This window comes from Malus sylvestris, chromosome 11, assembly GCF_916048215.2.
Source record: "Malus sylvestris chromosome 11, drMalSylv7.2, whole genome shotgun sequence".
Classification (NCBI taxonomy): Eukaryota; Viridiplantae; Streptophyta; class Magnoliopsida; order Rosales; family Rosaceae; genus Malus; species Malus sylvestris.
The window spans coordinates 11,421,508-11,441,779 of record NC_062270.1 but is presented as its reverse complement, the minus strand read 5'-3'; the positions used below and the strand labels follow the sequence as shown (position 1 = coordinate 11,441,779).

Sequence of the window (20,272 nt, the reverse complement as noted above, 5' to 3'; positions counted from 1 at the left end):
AAAGGACAACGGAAGGCAGAGGACGCCTGTGAAGCATTTCGTCGAACACATTGAGAGCATCCTCAACATTAGTGATTTTCACAAGCTGGTAGTGTTGGGTGTTTCTAGATTCGGTCGATTTAGAAGGTCGAGAGTGAAACAAAGCCAAGTAAGTGTTGAAAATAACAACAGAAGAAGCTCGAAGAAGAAAAGGAGGCATACCTCTGGTGCTGCTGCTGCCATAACCAACCTTCAAAAAAGAAGCAGCAGCAGCTGTTGTTGCCCGCATCATCTTTAGTGAGTCAGCGAGGCCGTGCTTAAATCCTCTTTTCGGAAAACTTTTGCTGAGGATGATATACGAAGGAATGAATCTGCTTCAACAAATATTTGACAAAACTCACATAATTTCAAGGAACATAGGGATTTCAAATATTATCATCCCCTTTTATTTTATTTGCATAAAATTGATAAAGGGTTTTTTTAGGGGATCATTTTTACTTCTCTCACACCCTTTTTACCTACAATTCCACTTTACCCTTCCTTTTGTTGAATTCACCCCACCTCCCAAATACAAAAAATCTAACACAGCCACCCACCCACCCACCCACTACCACCACTCTTCTCTTGTGATTCCATTCAACCTAGCCAAAACACAAAATTGAAATTTCATACGGTTAGCTATACACTTTATAAATCTAAACTAGCTTATGAGGGAAAGATAAAAATTTCATCGTAACATCCAAACAGCCTATCATGGAAATGATGGAAAGGGGTTTTTAACAGTTTTATAGGCTGCATTTTCATCCATAATCGCAGTAGCCCAATGCATGTGTGATCATTCCCGTCAATCCTATGTCAAATGCCAAACAAAAGCATAACTATGAAAGAGAGAAAATTAAGATTGAATGGGGTCACCGGCGAAGTTGTGGTTGTGGTTGTGGGGTGGGTAGCTGTGGGATTTTATTGTTTATGGGTGGGAGATTAGGTGGATTCAACAAAACGAAAGGTAAAGCTGGAATTGTAAGAATAAATTTTGAATGTAGGGTGTTTTTAACAAATTATGGGGTTTAAATAAAAACAACCAATTGATAATTCTAATTTGAATTAAAAAAATTCATACTTTAACCGTATATTAACCATTTCGTTTTGAGGTTTTTTTTTTTTTTTTTACTTTTTCAAAGTCGGAATTCTCCGCATTTGTCAGTGGCAAAAGGTATAAAATCATCTCTCATGGCACTTGGGCTTTAGCTTCTACATTGTATTCCCGAGTTAGCTTCCCTCGTGGGTTCTTTGATTCTCTATCAAAACCTTACCTTTGGCGGTTGCGGTTTTTCCACAAGCAGCGCAGAGTTAAATTGAAAGGCCAAATTTCAGGTTCAAAAAAAAATTGTGTCTAAATCCAAAAAACTTGATTAGCCTTGGTTGTTGTTGATTGTATGATGAAATTTTTTAGCTAAGCTTCTAGCTCCAAACCCTTGATTAGATTTGTCTAATGCTGATTTTATGCAGTATAATGTTCATGTTAAATGTAGTTTGAACAGTTCATGGAGTGAGATTAGGATAAACTAGAAAATATGTCCGCGCTTTGCTGCGGGAATTGAATGTACCCTCAACCACATGAATAAGACACATTTAACCTGAATAAATTGAACACAATCATGAATGAACTCAGGGATATGCAGTGAATGGGGTTAGTAAGATATGCAGCTTGGCTTTTATCTACATTCAACTCAGTTGACATGAAAAGACATTGTACAATTAGCACAAATGGTTTAAGAATCACGTTAACAGTAAGTATAGCACATTCGTAGCTACAGAGATGGCATTTAAGATCATATGCAAGACAACAGTGGAGATTGCTTTAGAATCAAATTGGCAACAATCAAAGCAACCTTGTAAAATCACATTTAGTTTCATTTGTATGAGTCAAAAAACAAAGAAAACATGTATATCAACTTGTCATATTTGATAAAACTAAAAGCATGGACAATCCAGTGCACCTTGGGAGCACATTTGTCATCTCCAGCAGCTCATATCGGTCACCCCCCACTGGAATTCAAGGCTGAGAGAAGCCTTCCGTGGGAGTTGTCATCTGAAGCACCACTCTTATCTTTGCCTTTGTCCGATTTGACATCTTGCTTATTATTGCATGGATGCCAAGTTGTTCCAACAACCTTCGACGTACATATATCTGAAATGCGATCTTATCCTACAGTTAGATGCAAAGATAGGAACCCTAATACCATATTCTCAAGAGCTTCATAGAGAGCTCTTTTGTTTCTCTTTGTCAACCATTGCAAGGAGTGCAATTAAAATTTAATCAAAATACCTCATTTTGCATTCATAATAAACCCGAAAGTGACTTCATAAGATGAAATTAACCCAATTACGTGTGAAAGGAAACCTTTCCATTAAATGAATGAAATATTCGATGTGGATCGAAACCAAAACCAAAACAAAACAAACATCGACAACTGCCCTAGTTGGTGCTTGCTCCAAAGGTCTTCCTCCTCCTCCGGCCATCCTTTAATTGAAACCCTAATTTTCCTTACTACCAAATAATGCTATTTTCAATCACTTTTACTGTAATTAAAATAAGTACAGAGTATATACAGAGTCATAAACACACAAAATTCAGTTTTCCATTCTAAAAAATGAATGAAAACACATACACCAAGTCAATGTTCCTACTGTATTCATTAATCCAACGATGCATCAAATATAAAAAATAAATTATACCTCTAATTTATAACCTCTTGATCTTGCTTCATCTGCAGCTAAACCAAAATCTGGACAGTCCCCAATATAATTCTGTCAAAAACCAGATAGCAACACCATGTAAAAGCCATATTGGGTGTCTACACCCACACTTATCAATTTACACAAATTTGAAATTTGAATCACTTGGACTTCAAAAATATTTGCACAGAAATTCAAAAGAAGATGAACAGTAATGGGCAATTGAGACTCACCTAAAACTGCTACCGAGCTATGCTGCACGGAATAGTGATGCGCCGTGAAGAGAACTCTGCGCTGTTGACAAAGTCCCAGAATAACCTGGAAATTTATAGGGGTCAAATTTTATAGCCAAAGGAGCAATCATTTACTGAATTATAAAGAAAAACCCTAAATAAACAATCAATCAAACAGAACCAAATCATATTTACCAGCTTGAAAATTTTGAAAATTTTCGTACTAAACCCAATTATAAAGGGAATGAGTGTACTGTGTACCTAATGAAGTATTACACCACTGTTGATGGCAGACTGGGTAGTGCATGCAGCATCAGTATGCACTCCATAATTGTCTCTCTGTTTTTTTTTATGTCAATCTATATGACAAATGATTTGGGAATTAATAGGGGTGCAAAATGGATAGAACCAAGAATTGAAATCAAGAGAAAACACACATCCAATTTGATAACAGTCAAACTGCTAGTGTGGTGCAAAATGAGCAATTTTAAACTCGTAAAATAATTTGTACCCCTCTCTTCCCCCATTTTCTGTGCAATTCACCACTTAAACAATGCAATAAAAAACCAAACGGAGGGATTTTACACATACATATATCATTCCGTCTCTCAAATTTACACCAATGATGCATGCATGAACCTCAATTAATCCCGTATTGCGAGTGAAATTTCCATTTTTAACCACTAAATCAGAACAACCACCGCTGGGTAAGCAAACATGAGCTACTTTCATAAAAAATTAAAATTAACGACATAAACTTCACACAGCTAGAACCTGACAACCAGCCTATAAATTAAAACAAAAACCAGGCTCAAACATATGTATTTCCATAGATGCATGTATAAAGCTGTACATACACACCTGTATAATTGTGTAACCACAGAGGATTTGGGAAAGTTTTCAACATACCTGTGTATCGCAGTAGCAAGTTGAATTGCTGGCTTTCATCCCTTTTTCGGGCAGGGTTTTGCAGCATCTACATTCACCTAGAGCGTTTAAAATTTTCAGTCAGTGAGCAAGAAGAAACGTAATAAAATGCTCCAAAGGGTAAACCCCAGCAAGCAATAGAGTATATATTGAATGCCATATGGCAATTAAGAGTCAAAGGTACCTTAAAAATAACATCTCTAAAATCAATTTACCAAACCCCTAAATCTAACAATTTTAACAAATACTATAGCATCAATTGATTTAACCCTATACACACTTAATTTCTAGGCTTGCATCTACGAACAGAATAAGTACAATCTTCCTAGCCTCTGTCATTAGCAAATAGCAACAGGGCAAGTTACAATTGATCAATAATATTTCAGATATAAAAAATTTTAAATATGGTTCTAGTCAAATGTAGAAAACTAACATCTCTCCTTTTCTCAGCTCGTCCATTTTTGCATTCCCAACCAATAATTGAGAAAGTGAGGGGAGGGTGCTACAAAGAACGCATAAGAAAAAAAGAAAGAAATTACATTTGTGATCAACCATCAAAGTAACAAACCACAGTGAAAAATCAAATATTTGGCTTCGCATAGAGAATTAATTTTGTTTAATGGAATAATACAAAATCCCATCCAAACATTTCACACAACCAGGGCCATCTATTCCAATTTCCAAGCTTCATTCACAGAAAAATAATCGGGGCCGATATCGATAATGCCGTGAAAATTAAGACGATTTCATATTTGATTTAGTGAAATTTCACACAACCTAGAAAATATCAGCATAATTTCAGGCCAAAAATAAAATGCAACAAATAAATAGGCCGTGCAAACCTAACCGCATTGCACAAAAGATTTGGAAATGATTTTTACCTTTTCAATCAATTGATGCAGGCATGGGCTTCGGTTATGGTTCAGTCTCTGCAGGCATGGCCTTCAGTTATGTTGTCTGGTATATTGGTTATACACAATGATCAATCACACACAAAGTTATGATAACACTTGAAAGAATTAGGCAAATCAAGAAGGATATTTCACTCAAATTAGATCATACACACATTGTATCGCCCTCTAAATCCTAAGAGAAAAAGTGTGAACACCACAACCTCGGGTTCAAAAATATTGTGACTGATCTATAAAATATGGCATATCATTTCATTAGACCTAGCCTAAATTCAGGTGCTTAAGCACATTAAGATATAATTTCTACCTAAAAGGAGAGAACACAACAGCAGGAACAAAGCTTTATAACTTTTTCTTTTCTGGCAAGTAAATTAAACTGCCCCAAGCTAATACAATAGAAGCTTACTTTTCAACGGGAAGCTAGCTGTACTGTGATCTTCCATGAACCTAATAAAATGGAAACAAATTTCTACTCAAATTGTAAGAAACAAAATATAAAAAAAAACCCTAGCAAATTCATGTTATCTTCATTATAAAGATGCTTTTGGAGAAGATAAACTAAATGCATCCACACATCTGTAAACACACACACCCACTTACTGTTTGAACATCTGTTTCTCTTCCCAATTTGCCAGATGTTCCAAGTTCACCTAATGAAAGATAAAACAATTACCATTAGAACTATCTTATCAACGACTGCAATTCCGAAACGGATCAACACAGGCTTCGAAACACATACAAATCAAAAAGTAAACTCTACAACCTTAGAAACTTTATTAATAAGATAAACCCCTCTGCAAGTTAATGGTTTCGTGTGGTAGTAAAATAGTTGGAAAATGAATTACCTGTTTTACTTCCAGTAACCATGCTGTGAACTCTGGTCGTTTGTTCCTATACAAAACAATCAAATTCAAGTGGGAGAAGTAAATCTCTTTTTCCTACGTTTCCTCATCAGCCAAACAGAAACTTTAAAACCCTAAAACAGTAGAAAATTCAGCAAACATACCACATATCAGTTTCTCTGATGATCCCATACTTCCCCCATGAATTCATCACCGCTCCTACCTTTCCTCTCTCCTTCTTCTTCATCTCTCTCTCCTCCTTCTCTTCCTCTCCTTATCTCTCTTCCTCCTCTTATTTTCTCTATCATCATCTTTCTTCCTCCTCCTCATCGTTTTCCGCCTCCTGTCTCCGTACTCCGGATCCGAATCCTCCTCGCTACTGTACCGCCTCCGGAGTGTCGGAGAGTGACCCGCTTGCGGGAGGAGATGACGACGGAGGCGCCTTCAAGAGCCGATGCCTTGAGTGGAAGCCGTCACAATTGCTACCTTGTCGTCAAAGGGTGATAGGAAAACAATAAAATACAAATTCAACAAATCGGGAAAAAGAAAACAGAAAAGGAAAACCTTACACCCGATGCTATAATCTGGAGGTGGAGCATGGAGCTGCAAGCTGAGAAAGGGTAGACTGAGAATGGCGAGAGAGAATCGGCGAGGGATTTGAGGGAAATTACAGAGTGAGAAAAGGGAGGGATGGGGGATTCGATAGATGGTTACACAGAGCAAGGAAGAAAATATCGGTGATATCGGAAATATCGGTAGTCTGAAAACACAGAAATATCGATGGAAATATCGGTAAAATATCGATATCGATAAAAATTACATGGAAACCACGGAAATTGTAAGAAAAACTTGGAAATTTTTATTGAAACTTTGTAGGATGTTTATTTAGTCAATTATATATTAGTTTATCACAAAAAATTGGAAAGAAATGCATTGCATGATGGATTTAACATTATCAAGTTGATTATATAGTGATCTGACAAACATTATGAGTGTAGAAAATATGTAGTAATTAATGAAAGAAGTCTAAACACACCATAATCATTTATATATAATGAATTAGTATAATATTTTACACTTTAGTACAACATAGAGTTCCTATGAGGTTCAAATTTGTCATTATCTTCATCATCTCTATGTGTAGAATGAGTGTATTGTGAAGAGTAGTTATCAAATGATAAATCCCCAAAATAGTTTTGCATGTAATTGTTAATATGTCACCCATATGGATCCGAGATTGGTTGAGGTTGTCCATAAGAAAAATCATTTGAAGATTGAGGCTGGGATTGATTCCATGAGTCGCTCGATTCCATCCCAACAGGAATGGGATATGAAGGGTAGGGAAATGGTTGGTTATGAGTATAACCATAGTTACTACTTCCCAATCCAACAAAGTCTGAAGTTCTAGATAACGAGTCATCTTCTTGACTTGACAAAATCCCTTTGCCTCTTTCTCTGCGAGTATAGTCCTTCCCTATGGCACCAATTCCTGGTCCTGCCCGCCTACTGCCATGGTCATCATTCTGTGTTGCATGCGTGAAGTTTGCCTCACCAGTGAAGGGGCTCATATATCCGGGAGGTGGTGGTCCATAATAGTTTCCATATCCACCACCACTACCTCCAGCTCCACTACCTCCAGCTCCACTATGTCCTTCATCATTCCCACCTCCGGTGGTAGGTGAGTCTCCTGATCTTGTACTAGAGCTATCATTAGTATCAGCACGATGTTGTGGTTGTGTAGGATTGGAAAAATGTGGAATTCCAGTGTTGCTTGGTGTTGGGTGCAAAAGTTCTTCGAAAGAGTCAGCGCTGCTAGATTCCACCTCCTCCTCTAATACTCTTTCTACATTTATCCCTTCATTACGTGCTTCTTCAGCAACTCTGGGAGCTGGGTTGCCTTCATCATCATCTAAATGAAGAGGTCTAATCCATTGAAAAAGTTGGTTACCCTCCGTATCATCATCTTCACCAACAATATCAAACACATCTAGTGGGTCACCACGGTCGACATGATCGATTTCTGCTTCCTTATCTCGAATTTGAAGCTTCATGTTGTAGTAGCAATAAACTAATTTTTCCAAGCTACTATGAGCCAACTTATTTCTTTGCTTTGTGTGTATGAGTACAAATGTGCTCCAATTTCTTTCACAAGCAGATGAGGAAGCTGTTTGTGATAATACTTTTATTGCTAACTTTCTCACAGTTGGTGCATCGGTCCCATACATGATCCACCATTCAGCTACAATGAAAAATAATGTTGATAAGCCTAATAACTCCAACAAATTCTATTATAAACTTATAGTGAAATATGTTTATACTCACTAGGAGACATATTTGTTCGAGCAGCAACTGATGTTGGTTCTCCAAATGTTCTTCTTGCATCTTTAAACCATGTTAGCTGAATACAATAAATTGTGTTAGTTTAATCCAACAAAGTAATTATTATAATTTAAGTAATTGTGTACCTCATTTCCAAATTGGCCAACTGCTGGTGATGCAGGGTCTAATTTAGAGTATACATTATGTACAGCACGTATAAGGTTACCATCATCTCCAACACCGGGTCTGTATTGGTATCGGGGATTCAAATAATATGTTGTTCAAAGAAACACATACTCTAATAAGATAAATAATACTTATGCAACTAAAGAAATGAATTGCAAATTATGACATAATTTATACCTGCTGCATGCAAATCGTGGTATAATGTTTTATACCATCGGTCTTCAATTATTTTTACGACCCACCTTGCACCATGTTTTCTTTCCAATTCATCCTTCACTACACGCATCAACTCATATACTGCCCCCATAGTAGGATACACTTCTGTGTCAACGATCCGTAAAACTTTGTAAAGAGGTTCAAACACTTGACACACATGTTCTGTTTGACTCCAAAAAGCATGATCAAGCACTATACTTTCCACCATACGACCTGTATTTGAGCGGCTGAAATTGTGGTTGGCCCAATCGTCACTAGTGAATAGTTGCTTCAACCCTGCTTTCTTCTTGAGTAGGCTGTTTAATGCAATATAGTTGGTGGCGAATCGAGTGGTAGCTGGACGAATAATTTCTCCTCTGCAAAATTCACGCATCTTTGCCAACAACCAACCGTGATTGTAAATATAATTTGTGATCATTCTAGCTCTTTTGACCACAGTAGCAACATTCTCTCTCTTCCCCATTGCCTCAAACATAAGATCAATACAATGTGCTGCACATGATGTCCAAAACACATTATGATGCTTCATTAACTTTTTTCCAGCTTTGACAAATGCAGAACCGTTGTCGGTCACGACTTGGACAACATTATGCTCTCCCACCTCCATGATTACATCCCTCAATAATTTGTAAATATACTTGTAATTCTTTATATGGTCTGAAGCATCAACAGACTTCAAAAAAATTGTCTTTTCCTTGGAGTATACCATGAAGTTGATGATAGATAATCTGGTCGGGCCGGTCCATCCGTCACACATGATTGTGCAACCATTAGTTTCCCACTTTGACCTCAACTTGTTAACATACTCGCCAATGTCAAAATACTCCATATCCAAATATTTGTTTCTTATCTCATAGGGAGTGGGAGGTTGTACTCCAACACCGGCCTGTTGACATCCCACTACCATATTTTTGAAATGATGTGATGATGCCTTCGCAGCAGAGACATTTTCATAGATAAAGAACTTGCTAATTAGACGCCCCATTCCCTCATTCACATTACCTCCCTTGAAATAACTCCAAACACTATTTTGACGTGCGTTGGATGACTTATATAAACTTGGGGCTATTGGTGGTGTTGGTTGTGATTCTCTAAGACTGCCACCCCGTCTCATTTGTGCACCACCACTTGTCCCGGAACCTTGTCCCCTATTAGGAATTTTATGAAGGTGTTCTCTTTCCCATGCTGACTGTTTGGAGGCACGTAATGCTTGTTTCAAACTGCGTCGTTCTTCAGGTCCCATGTCATCATCACATTCGTCCTCATCGTCATCATCATCACTGTCAACCGCTTGGCCATAGACTTCTCCCCGTAGCCCAGCTCGAATATTTTCCATTCCTTGTGTCATCTTTTCCTTCTGCTGTTTTTTATTTTTTAATAATGTGCTGATGAATGCCTTCACTTCTGGGGGGACATTATCGCATCGTTGGACATTTTTTGCTGGATTTAATCCACTAAGATGGTACTTAAGTCGTGTCACTCCACCACTCTTCATTACCCGACCACAATATTTGCAAATTGTGCCATGTTTGTTTCCGTCTATTGGGTAGCCATGTTCCCAAGCTGGATCACGTTTACTAGCTCCACTAGACATCTTAAACGTACCTACATTTATTTTTCATGAAAATTAGACAAAAGAATTACATAATAAAGTTATTCTACAGAACCTAAATAATAAAGTTATTCTACAGAAGAATACAATATGAAGTAAAGAAAATGATTGTAAAAATTTAAGTAATTAAAAAAATAATATGGAATAATAAAACCTAATATTAATGAATAATAATCCAATTTGATAAAAAAATAATCCTAATATAAATGATGAATAATATTCCTTTTTGATAATAATCCTAATATAAATAATCCTACTATAAATGATGATAATTATGTTTTATGAAAATAATCCTAATATAAAACATAGTGAAGAATAATATTCCTTTTTAATAATAATCCAATTTAATAATAATCCACTTTAATAATAATCCAATTTAATGAATAATCCAATTTGATAATAAAAAAAACCTAATATTAATGAATAAAAATGAATAATTCGTTTTTTTTTTCCTAAGTTTTGAACCTTTTGGTTCAACCCAACCCAACCCAAGTTTGGTTATATTTGAGATTTTGGCTTAAGGTCAAGTTTGGAGACTACATTAAGTGGGCTTTAATGAATAGTCCAATTTGATAATAAGCCAATTTAATGAATAATCCAATTTAATGAATAATAATCCAATTTTATAATAATCTAATTTAATGAATAATAATCCAATTTGATAATAACAAAACCTAATATTAATGAATAATAATCCAATTTGATAAAAAAATAATCCTAATATAAATGATGAATAATATTCCTTTTTGATAATAATCCTAATATAAATAATCCTACTATAAATGATGATAATTATGTTTCATGAAAATAATCCTAATATAAAACATAGTGAAGAATAATATTCCTTTTTGATAATAATCCAATTTAATAATAATCCACTTTAATAATAATTCAATTTAATGAATAATCCAATTTGATAATAAAAAAAACCTAATATTAATGAATAAAAATGAATAATTCGTTTTTTTTCCCCCTAAGTTTTGGACCTTTTGGTTCAACCCAACCCAACCCAAGTGTGGTTATGTTTGAGATTTGGGCCTAAGGTCAAGTTTGGAGACTACATTGAGTGGGCTTTAATGAATAGTCCAATTTGATAATAAGCCAATTTAATGAATAATCCAATTTAATGAATAATAATCCAATTTTATAATAATCTAATTTAATGAATAATAATCCAATTTGATAATAAAAAAACCAAATATTAATGAATAATAATCCTATTTGATAATAAAACCTAATATTAATAAAATAATAAATAACATTAAACATATTAAAATTATCGTAGGGAATAATTATACAACATTACTTAATTACTTACAAAAAATTAACAAGCAATTGTTAACATTACTTAACTACTTACAAAAATTAACATGCAAGTATTAATTACTTAAAAAAATTAACATACGAGTCCACACAAATTTATTTGTTGTTGTATAAATTACAATAATATAAATATAAGTTTGTAAACTTACCTTAAATATGGAACCCTTTGTGTTCAAGCTTTGGAATGGATCTGGAATGGCTTTGAAAATGGTAAGGGAAATAAAATAATAAATAACATTAAACATATTAAAATTATCCTAGGGAATAATTATACAACATTACTTAATTACTTAAAAAAAATTAACATGTAATTATTAACAATACTTAATTACTTACAAAAACTAACATGCAAGTATTAACATTACTTAATTACTTAAAAAAATTAACATGCAATTGTTAACATTACTTAATTACTTACAAAAACTAACATGCAAGTATTAACATTACTTAATTACTTACAAAAACTAACATGCAAGTATTAATTACTTAAAAAAAATTAACATGTAATTGTTAACATTACTTAATTACTTACAAAAACTAACATGCAAGTATTAACATTACTTAATTACTTAAAAAAATTAACATGCAATTGTTAACATTACTTAATTACTTACAAAAACTAACATGCAAGTATTAATTACTTAAAAAATTAACATATGAGTTCACACAAATTTTTTTGTTGTTGTATAAATTATAAGAATATAAATATAAGTTTGTAAACTTACTTTAAATATGGAACCCTTTGTGTTTAAGCTCTGGATCTGGAATGACTTTGAAAGGGGTAAGGGAAATAAAATAATCGAAAAGGCTCCTCTGATACTGATACTCCACCTCTTGAAATTTTTTCACAATGACAACTTTGAAAGAATAACACAATAACTCTGAAACTCCACCTTTTAAAACAATATTGGCACACGGTTTTGAATGAAACCACCGTCCATGGTTTGAAAAGACTACAAATTATAATGGTAAAAGCTGCATGAAATTGTCCAAATAATTGTTCGTGTTGTCGAGAATATGGAGTGAGTCATGTGTCCTCCTGACAGGAGGAACCCACACACACACACACAAATGACCACCATTCATGGTCTGAAAAGAATACAAATTATAATTGTCTCATGTCCAAATAATTGTAAAACTTGTCAGGGATTATTGAGTGAGTTGTATCCTCCTGACAGGAGGAACCCACACACTCAAAAGACACATCGCACGCACACACAACGCACGCACGCAGACAACCTCAGTCTCTCTCTCTCTCGATCCTTCTCGTTCTCTCTTCTCCCTTCTCTTCTTCCACACACACACTCACACAGAGAGCTCCTCAGTCTCTCTCTCTCTCGATCATCCTTCTCGATCTCTCTTCTCCCTTCTCTTCTCCCACACACACACTCACACAGAGAGCTCCACAGGTTGACATCGGATCCAAGTCCAACACACGCACACACAGAGATCGGACTCACAGAGATCTCCGATCTCTCTTCTGCCAAACACACACACGCACACAGAGATATCTCGATCTCTCTTCTCCATTCTCCGATCTCTCTTCTCCCTTCTCCGATCTCTCTTCTCCCAAACACCCACATACAAAGAGAGATCTCCGATCTCTCTTCTCCCAAACACACACACACACACAGAGATCTCTCGATCTCTCTTCTCCCTTCGCCGTTGATCGTGGCTCAGGCGAAGTCAGAGGTGCGCCGCTGAGCAAGGATCGTTCGTCTTCGTCTTCGTCAGGTGAGATTCCATGAAACCCTAAACCCTAAACCGACTTCACCCTGCCTTGAATCGTTTATGCATGCGTGAAATCTGATGTATATATGTGAAATTGATGTTAAGATTCGTGTTTTTGCAAGGTTTTTGGGACGAAACCGGCCTGGGAATCGCCCCACCGTCTCCGGCGTTCTTCTCCGACGTCGCCTCGGATTCCGATTCCACCGTCCATGGATATTTCGCCGATATTTCCAAAATATCGCGATATTATCGATATTATCGATAATATCGCGATATTTGGCCGAAAAGCCTTCGGATACCACTTTTAATATCGCCATCCCGAAAAACCGATAATATCGGCGATATTTCGCCGATATTATCGGCATTTTCTTCCATGACACAGAGATAATCGGGAGAGAAAAAGAGGGAATGAAAAGGGGATGGAAACGGAAGGAAAAGGCGATGGCAAATTTGTAAATAACTCAAAATCCATCCCAAGTCACTGTTCATATGAATAGTGCAATTTCCCCTCCTACTTTAGACTAAAGTAATTTGGGGCTAAATTTGATTTTTTTTTTTGGCAATCATGGTGGTGAAGGGTTTTGAGAAGCAAGTTCTTTGTGTTAATTGCCAAATGGGTTTTGATCGTTAGTTGAAAATTATGAGGGTCGTCCTGTATTTGAGAAAATTATGTTGTACCCTCCAATAGGTTTATTTTAAAATGCTTTGATTTTACACATCATAGGTACGCTTACCCGCCACCAGATGGAAATATTCTAACCAACATTGTAAATGCTCTTATAGTTGTACCTCACTATTATACACATGTTCTCTCTAATCTCATGCAAAACTCATGGAACTGTATACTAATTTGAATATGTGCTTTGTTTTGATCTAGTCAGGGAAACATATTTTGGACCATATTATCTAAGACTTGCACCCTGAATTGTAGGTTTTGCACTTGATGAACAAAATGAATATACTGTAAGATTTAATCTGAAAATCAACAAGTTACTAGGATCACAGATATAACAAATATAATTACAATAAACCAATCAAACAATTAAAGGGAAATAAACTTATCTTCCAAAGCGGAGGAAGAATAAGCCATGACTGCTAGGGTTTCAAGGAGGAACTGGGTTCAAGAATACAGCAGGACACGTAAAGCACCAAGCCATGGCACTGCATGTGCAATCCGACTTCTCCATCTTCTTCAACTGTCACATTGACGCATACCAAGACACCCTTTACACACAACCTTCTCCTCTCTACAAAACTCAATGCTCTCCAAGTTATAGGTAATTGGTACAATAAGAGCGCGCTTTTGTGAGAGCAGGGGCTTGTGGTTTTTATACTACAAAATCTGGATTACCCTATAATAATCCTACAAGGAATACAAGACCAATCCTTGTACAAGTATGAGTTCTATTCTCAAGCCAACAGTAGAGTTTCAATCCAAACCAAAGTTGAATTAACTCTTATAAACACATTAAGACCTCTTTATACCAATCTGAAATAACAATGATTATTACTAAACTGTGAGAATCACATTCATACTCTAATATTCTCCCACTTGAGTATGATTCACAACAGTAAATAATCATCTCAAATTCAATATAAAGGTGATCACATAAGTTATTCATCAACACACTAGTACAAAGATACAACCAGCTTACATAAACCAAAACAATGAATTTATAATTGCCTCTGCAACACAAAATACAGATTTAACTTATAAATCACAATGTCCAATTCATATTCATGTCAATGTATCTAAGCTCAAGAGTAAACAAGACGTCTACTCCCACTCATACAGCCCAAACTAAAAAATACCACACATTCTTGACAGTAGGCTCTTAAAATTATTCATAATTGTATGAACAGCACAGTTATATCAATCAACAGCTTTATCATATCACCAAATCTTTTGGATAACAAAAGCTTAACCTCACATACAACTTACCTATGCATTTTAAAGTGTTAAACTTAAGAATCTTTTCTGTTACATCGTAGAATTAACTCAAAAGTTACAACATACTTAATTTGCACTTTGTAATTATGTGAACTATTATAGCAAAACCAAACCAATTTGCTCCCACTTATCAAGGCCATACTCAACACAACCAAGTTAAGTACAAGTTAATAGCAACTATATTAACTAAAAATCATTCCAATATAATGAATGACTAATCAGAATCCATATGGAAACCAAATTCGTTTCCTTTTGAATGCTAACATAATAGGATCCTTCTCATTACTTAAACAAATTAAGTAACACAAATAATTCAACCAATTGCTTCAATAAAACCATAAACTGGTTTTTAAGTATCTATATGAATTATAATGGCCGGCCTAAATACTCTTAGCCTTATGCTTACATTCGAACATATGATTCTCCCACTTAAGCATAAGCAGAATATACTGCACAACCGATAAAGAAACCGGAGATATGAACCAATTGGTTCCCGATTCCTTACCTATTGCATAATCTCAGTTTAGTCATATACATCTAAACCATTATGCAAAACAGTCTATGTATCAAAAGATAGTCACAATCCATTCGGAAAAACTTATCTCACATAAACCCAAAATCACCAGTTTCAACAATGATCAAAATCAGAATAGCAAGCACAATATTTTTGCATTCAATTTGATCTTAACTAGTTCAATATCTAGTTCAATATCCATCGAGCAAGATCAACCAAAATTTGATAATGTTTGGATATATATCACAACAATATATCTTGATTAAAACGAGATAATCAAGACCACTATTTCTTCTGGAGAACTCGATGTTCATCTTCCTCCCTATTTGTGATTTCAACCAAAATATAATAGCGGAAGCATGCATCATGAAATCACAAATATACATGTACAATAAGCATGCATTGATATATACATGATAAGATTAGTCGACAATAATCTAAATTAAAAATCTTCATGCCTTTAATTCATTGTCAACACCATCATCAATTATATACAGATTCGTAAGCAAGTCCTTGGAGAAAATAATGATATTTGCATATCATTAATCTTATGAATTTTCAATAAGATGACAAAATAATTATTTGCTTTCTGATTCATCATAGAATATATATTTTGTAAATGGCTAAAAGTTTATTGTCACAGGACTCATTATAGGCGGTCAATAAAACATCTACCTTATATATTCATATGTTCATATATTTTCTTGTATGCATGCATGCATCGATATTCAGAGAAACTTATGCAAGTTCTATTTGATATAGATAAAGCCGCATGCCCATAATTACAACGTCTATGCACAAATGCTATCTCTATATATATATAGATTTCATTCAAATATGCTATTATGTACAAAATCACAAAGCAATTGGCATCCACTATATATATGCATTTATTTTTGTCGCTTTATATATGCATTTATTTTTGTTGCTTCTCAATTAATCATTATCACGACATGGCTAGGAAAACTTATCTTCATGTTTTCCCATGAAAGCAAAACAAAACCATTTTTAATAATTACATGAGAACCATGAAGCCAGAAAAGTAATTATAAAAATAATTACACGTCTTGCTACCGCAAAATGGATGCCAACACAAAATTTCAGCAACAAAACCAAGCATTACCAGGAGGTCAAGTTAGAGAGCAGTGCACCTTAGCAGCCACTTCGAAAGACTTGCGATACATATCATTTCCCGGCTCCTCATTTAGTGCCTTCTTGAAGCACTGAGATGCCGTTTCGAAATAAACCCTTGCTTCATTATCTCATCAAGTTCTTTAATCCGAACCCCAAGCTTTGCAAATTCCCTAGCAGATTTGTATCTGCAAACAAAAATAATACAAGATGATCGAAATTCTGAATCCTAGACGAGTTGAGAGTCTCTAATACCACATGTAAGATTTAATTTGAAAATCAACAAGTTACTAGGATCACAAATATAACAAATATAACTACAATAAACCAATCACACAATTAAAGGGAAATAAACTTATCTTCCAAAGCGGAGGAAGAAGAAGCCATGACTGCTAGGGTTTCAAGGAGGAACTGGGTTCAAGAATACAACAGGACACGTAAAGCACCAAGCCGTGGCACTGCGTGTGCAATCCGACTTCTCCATCTTCTTCAACTGTCACATTGACGCATACCAAGACACCTTCTACACACAACCTTCTCCTCTCTGCAAAACTCCATGCTCTCCAAGTTATAGGTAATTGGAACAATAAGAGCGCGCTTTTGTGAGAGCAGGGGCTTGTGGTTTTTATACTACAAAATCTGGATTACCCTATAATAATCCTACAAGGAATACAAGACCAAATCCTTGTACAAGTATGAGTTCTATTCTCAAGCTAACAGTAGAGTTTCAATCCAAACCAAAGTCGAATTAACTCTTATAAACACATTAAGACCTCTTTATACCAATCTGAAATAACAATGATTATTACTAAACTGTGAGAATCACACTCATACTCTAATATATACCAGCTCCATTTCGTATGGCGCTTCCCTCTCCACCACTGCCACCCTCAGTACCTGTGCCACTTGGCCCACTTCCACCTCCTTCCCCACTTCTAGCTGAAAAGCCTCGCTTAACTAATTTATCGAGTAAAGAGTCAGAAATGGAATCTTCAGATGAGGTAACTTCATAGATTGACAAGTCTTCTTTTGATAACGATTTTTGCTCACTTAGTCCCCAAAAAAGTTCAGTTTATTTCATAAAACCTATTTCCCTTGAAAGCTTTCAAGAAAAATGAAATTTTAATTGATCTCCGCACTTGTTGAGTGGGCATTGAACTAGACTTGTGAAATCATTTCATGTTTCTTCAATTTTATATATCCACACATCCTCATTTGTTATGGGTTTTTGGTTAAAAGGGTGAGGGTATTGAAACAGAGCAATTTGTGAGTTCTTATTTTTTGTTTTGTTTTGCGGACAGTAAGAGAAGAATTGAAGAAATGGCAAAATTAAAAATGATAAAGATAATAATTTAGGGTTTAAAAAATTATTTTAGTCTATAACTTAGTCCGATAGTGCACGGAACACTTCACTATTTTTATTCTGTTTAGTTCAAGCCAAGCCGGTACAGCTTAATTCTAGTTTTGAGTAGAAACTCTTACTCATCTTTTGAGTAACTAAGTATTATTCTTAAGAATCTAAACCACGGCTAAGGCCGAAGACTAAGGCCAAAGCGGGTGGGCTCCAGCGGGTTTGAAAATCAGGGGTGGGGCAGCCGGGCAGGTATGATTTTTCATAATCTTACTTATCAAATTGGTTAAATAACTAAGGATTGAGAAATTTGTGGAAATGAACTATCAACTTCAACCTAATTGGAGTAATGGTCCCTTAATTAAAAATTCATAATCATTGGTCCCTTAATTAAAAATTCATAATCATTGGTCCTTTAATTCATCAAAACGTGCAACTATGTTCACTTTCATCAATTTCGTCAAAATAAGTTATGTTGGAATAATCATTACTATAATTGGATTAAAGTTGAGGGATCATTGCTCCAATTGAGTTAAAGTTGAGGGATCAATGCCCCAATTGAGTTAAAGTTGAGGAACTATTTCTCTAATTGGATTAAAATTGAGGGACCACTGCTACAATTTTTTCATTTGGTTTTCTATAATTGCCCCTTGATTCAGTCTCTGTAGCACGTAACTTATTTTAATGAAAGTTCTAACGAAGTTGACAAAAAGAACTATAACTGCACGTTTTGATGAGTTAAGATGTCACGCCCTGATCTCGACATACTTCCAGGATCGACACGTGACATCACCAAATATCTGTAACTCAACATACCCTGCCTCCGGAATATGTACAAAGTACAATTCAAGATCTAGATGCATAATAATTTTTTGTACATTTTATGGCTGCATCTAACCTCCTTGTTAGACTACCTATGTACCCTCAATAGGGATTAAGCCATTCGTAGTTCAACTTCACTATAACTCGACATATAACACAGTCTGTTCAAGCCAAAATGCATAACATTCCTCAATCAAACATTTGGACTTGACAAGCATGAATTATTCGATTCAAACTACATAACAACCCGCATGACAATCAAGGTTTCTATTTCATCCATCATATAAATCATTATGTTTCAACATAAAATCGCTATTCATATCATGTAATATATCAAAGAATCAACACAGCACAATAGTATCCTTTAGTCGCATTGATCACTGCTCTAATCATATTAATAACAATCATATTCAACATCCTTCCACAATCATCTCAAGTAACCCATTCCATGATATCAAGGAGGCACGATATTAACATTTAATTATGTTAATCAGTCAATCAGACCACACCTTAATGCACAAAATTAATAAATGACTTCTACATAATTCCCTGCCTGGATTTCAAGTAATAACTTGATAATTCTAATTTATATTCACAAGATCTATTATGGGTAAATCACATTCACTCGAATCCAGGGAACAAGTCTAACTTATGGAAATGAGCAAGAGTAGGGATTCCGAACCACTTAACGGAATCCAAATCAGGATACGATTATGGACCATCACTCAATGGAATCGCGTAGTAAGAGGGATTCCGGACCATCTCTCAACGGAATACGAGTAGATATGATTACGGACCATCATTGAACAGAATCGCTCCGGAATCGCGAAGTACAATGCATAACAACCACTAAATGAAACCAGGCTGGATACAATTTCGGACCATCACTCAACAGAATCGTGGAGTATGAGGGATTCCGGACCATCTCTCAACGGAATCCGAGTGGATACGATTCCAGACCATTGCTCAACGAAATCTAAACCAGGATATGATTCTGAACCATCACTCAACGGAATTGCAGAGTAGAAGGGATTCCGGACCATCACTCAACGGAATCCAAACCAGGATACGATTTCAGACCATCACTCAACGGAATCTAAACCAAATTATGATCGCCTATCGAAATGTCCCAAGTACAACTAATAATCATCATCTCTAAAATGCGTATGGTTCCCCATCGCGGATATACCAAGCAAAACCATAGGCATAATCTTATCGTGCAGACAATGATTACCTATCGCGGATATACCAAGCATGATCACCCCTGAATACATATGGTTCCCCATCACGGATATACCAAGTAGAACCATATGCATAATCGAATAACATAGGCAATGATCACCTATCGTGGATATACCAAGCATGATCACCCCTAACAGTCCCCCATCACGGATATACCAAGCAGGACTGTATTTTGTAGCTCTAGGTAGTGATCACCTATCGCGGATATACCAAGCATGATCACTCCTAGAATGCGTATGGTCC

At 35.5% G+C, this 20,272-nt stretch overlaps 1 protein-coding gene, 1 long non-coding RNA gene and 1 pseudogene across 6 annotated transcripts in view; 1 reads left to right on the top strand and 2 right to left on the bottom strand.

The window, feature by feature from the left end:
* LOC126590827 (putative pentatricopeptide repeat-containing protein At1g12700, mitochondrial) overlaps nt 1-20,272 on the bottom strand; it is a 46,690-nt pseudogene that overhangs the window by 1,806 nt on the left and 24,612 nt on the right.
* LOC126590832 (uncharacterized) overlaps nt 1-20,272 on the top strand; it is a 44,083-nt gene that overhangs the window by 647 nt on the left and 23,164 nt on the right. The window lies entirely within an intron of this gene.
* On the bottom strand, nt 6,684-12,763 carry LOC126590828 (uncharacterized). Of its 5 annotated transcripts, XR_007612167.1 has the most exons (6): nt 12,013-12,763; nt 11,437-11,486; nt 8,314-9,957; nt 8,097-8,196; nt 7,954-8,029; nt 6,685-7,870 (listed from the first exon to the last, which is right to left on the bottom strand). XR_007612167.1 is itself a non-coding variant. In XM_050256338.1 (5 exons), the coding sequence occupies exons 4-5, from the start codon at nt 7,961-7,963 to the stop codon at nt 6,849-6,851; spliced, it is 1,032 nt and encodes a 343-aa protein (XP_050112295.1). In that variant the 5' UTR covers nt 7,964-8,029; nt 8,097-9,957; nt 11,437-11,486; nt 12,013-12,763; the 3' UTR covers nt 6,713-6,848. The 5 variants fall into 5 exon arrangements, 1 of the variants encoding a protein (XP_050112295.1); XR_007612166.1 differs by having other exon boundaries at nt 6,684-7,870; nt 7,954-8,196; XR_007612168.1 differs by having other exon boundaries at nt 6,684-7,870; nt 7,954-8,196; nt 11,437-11,477.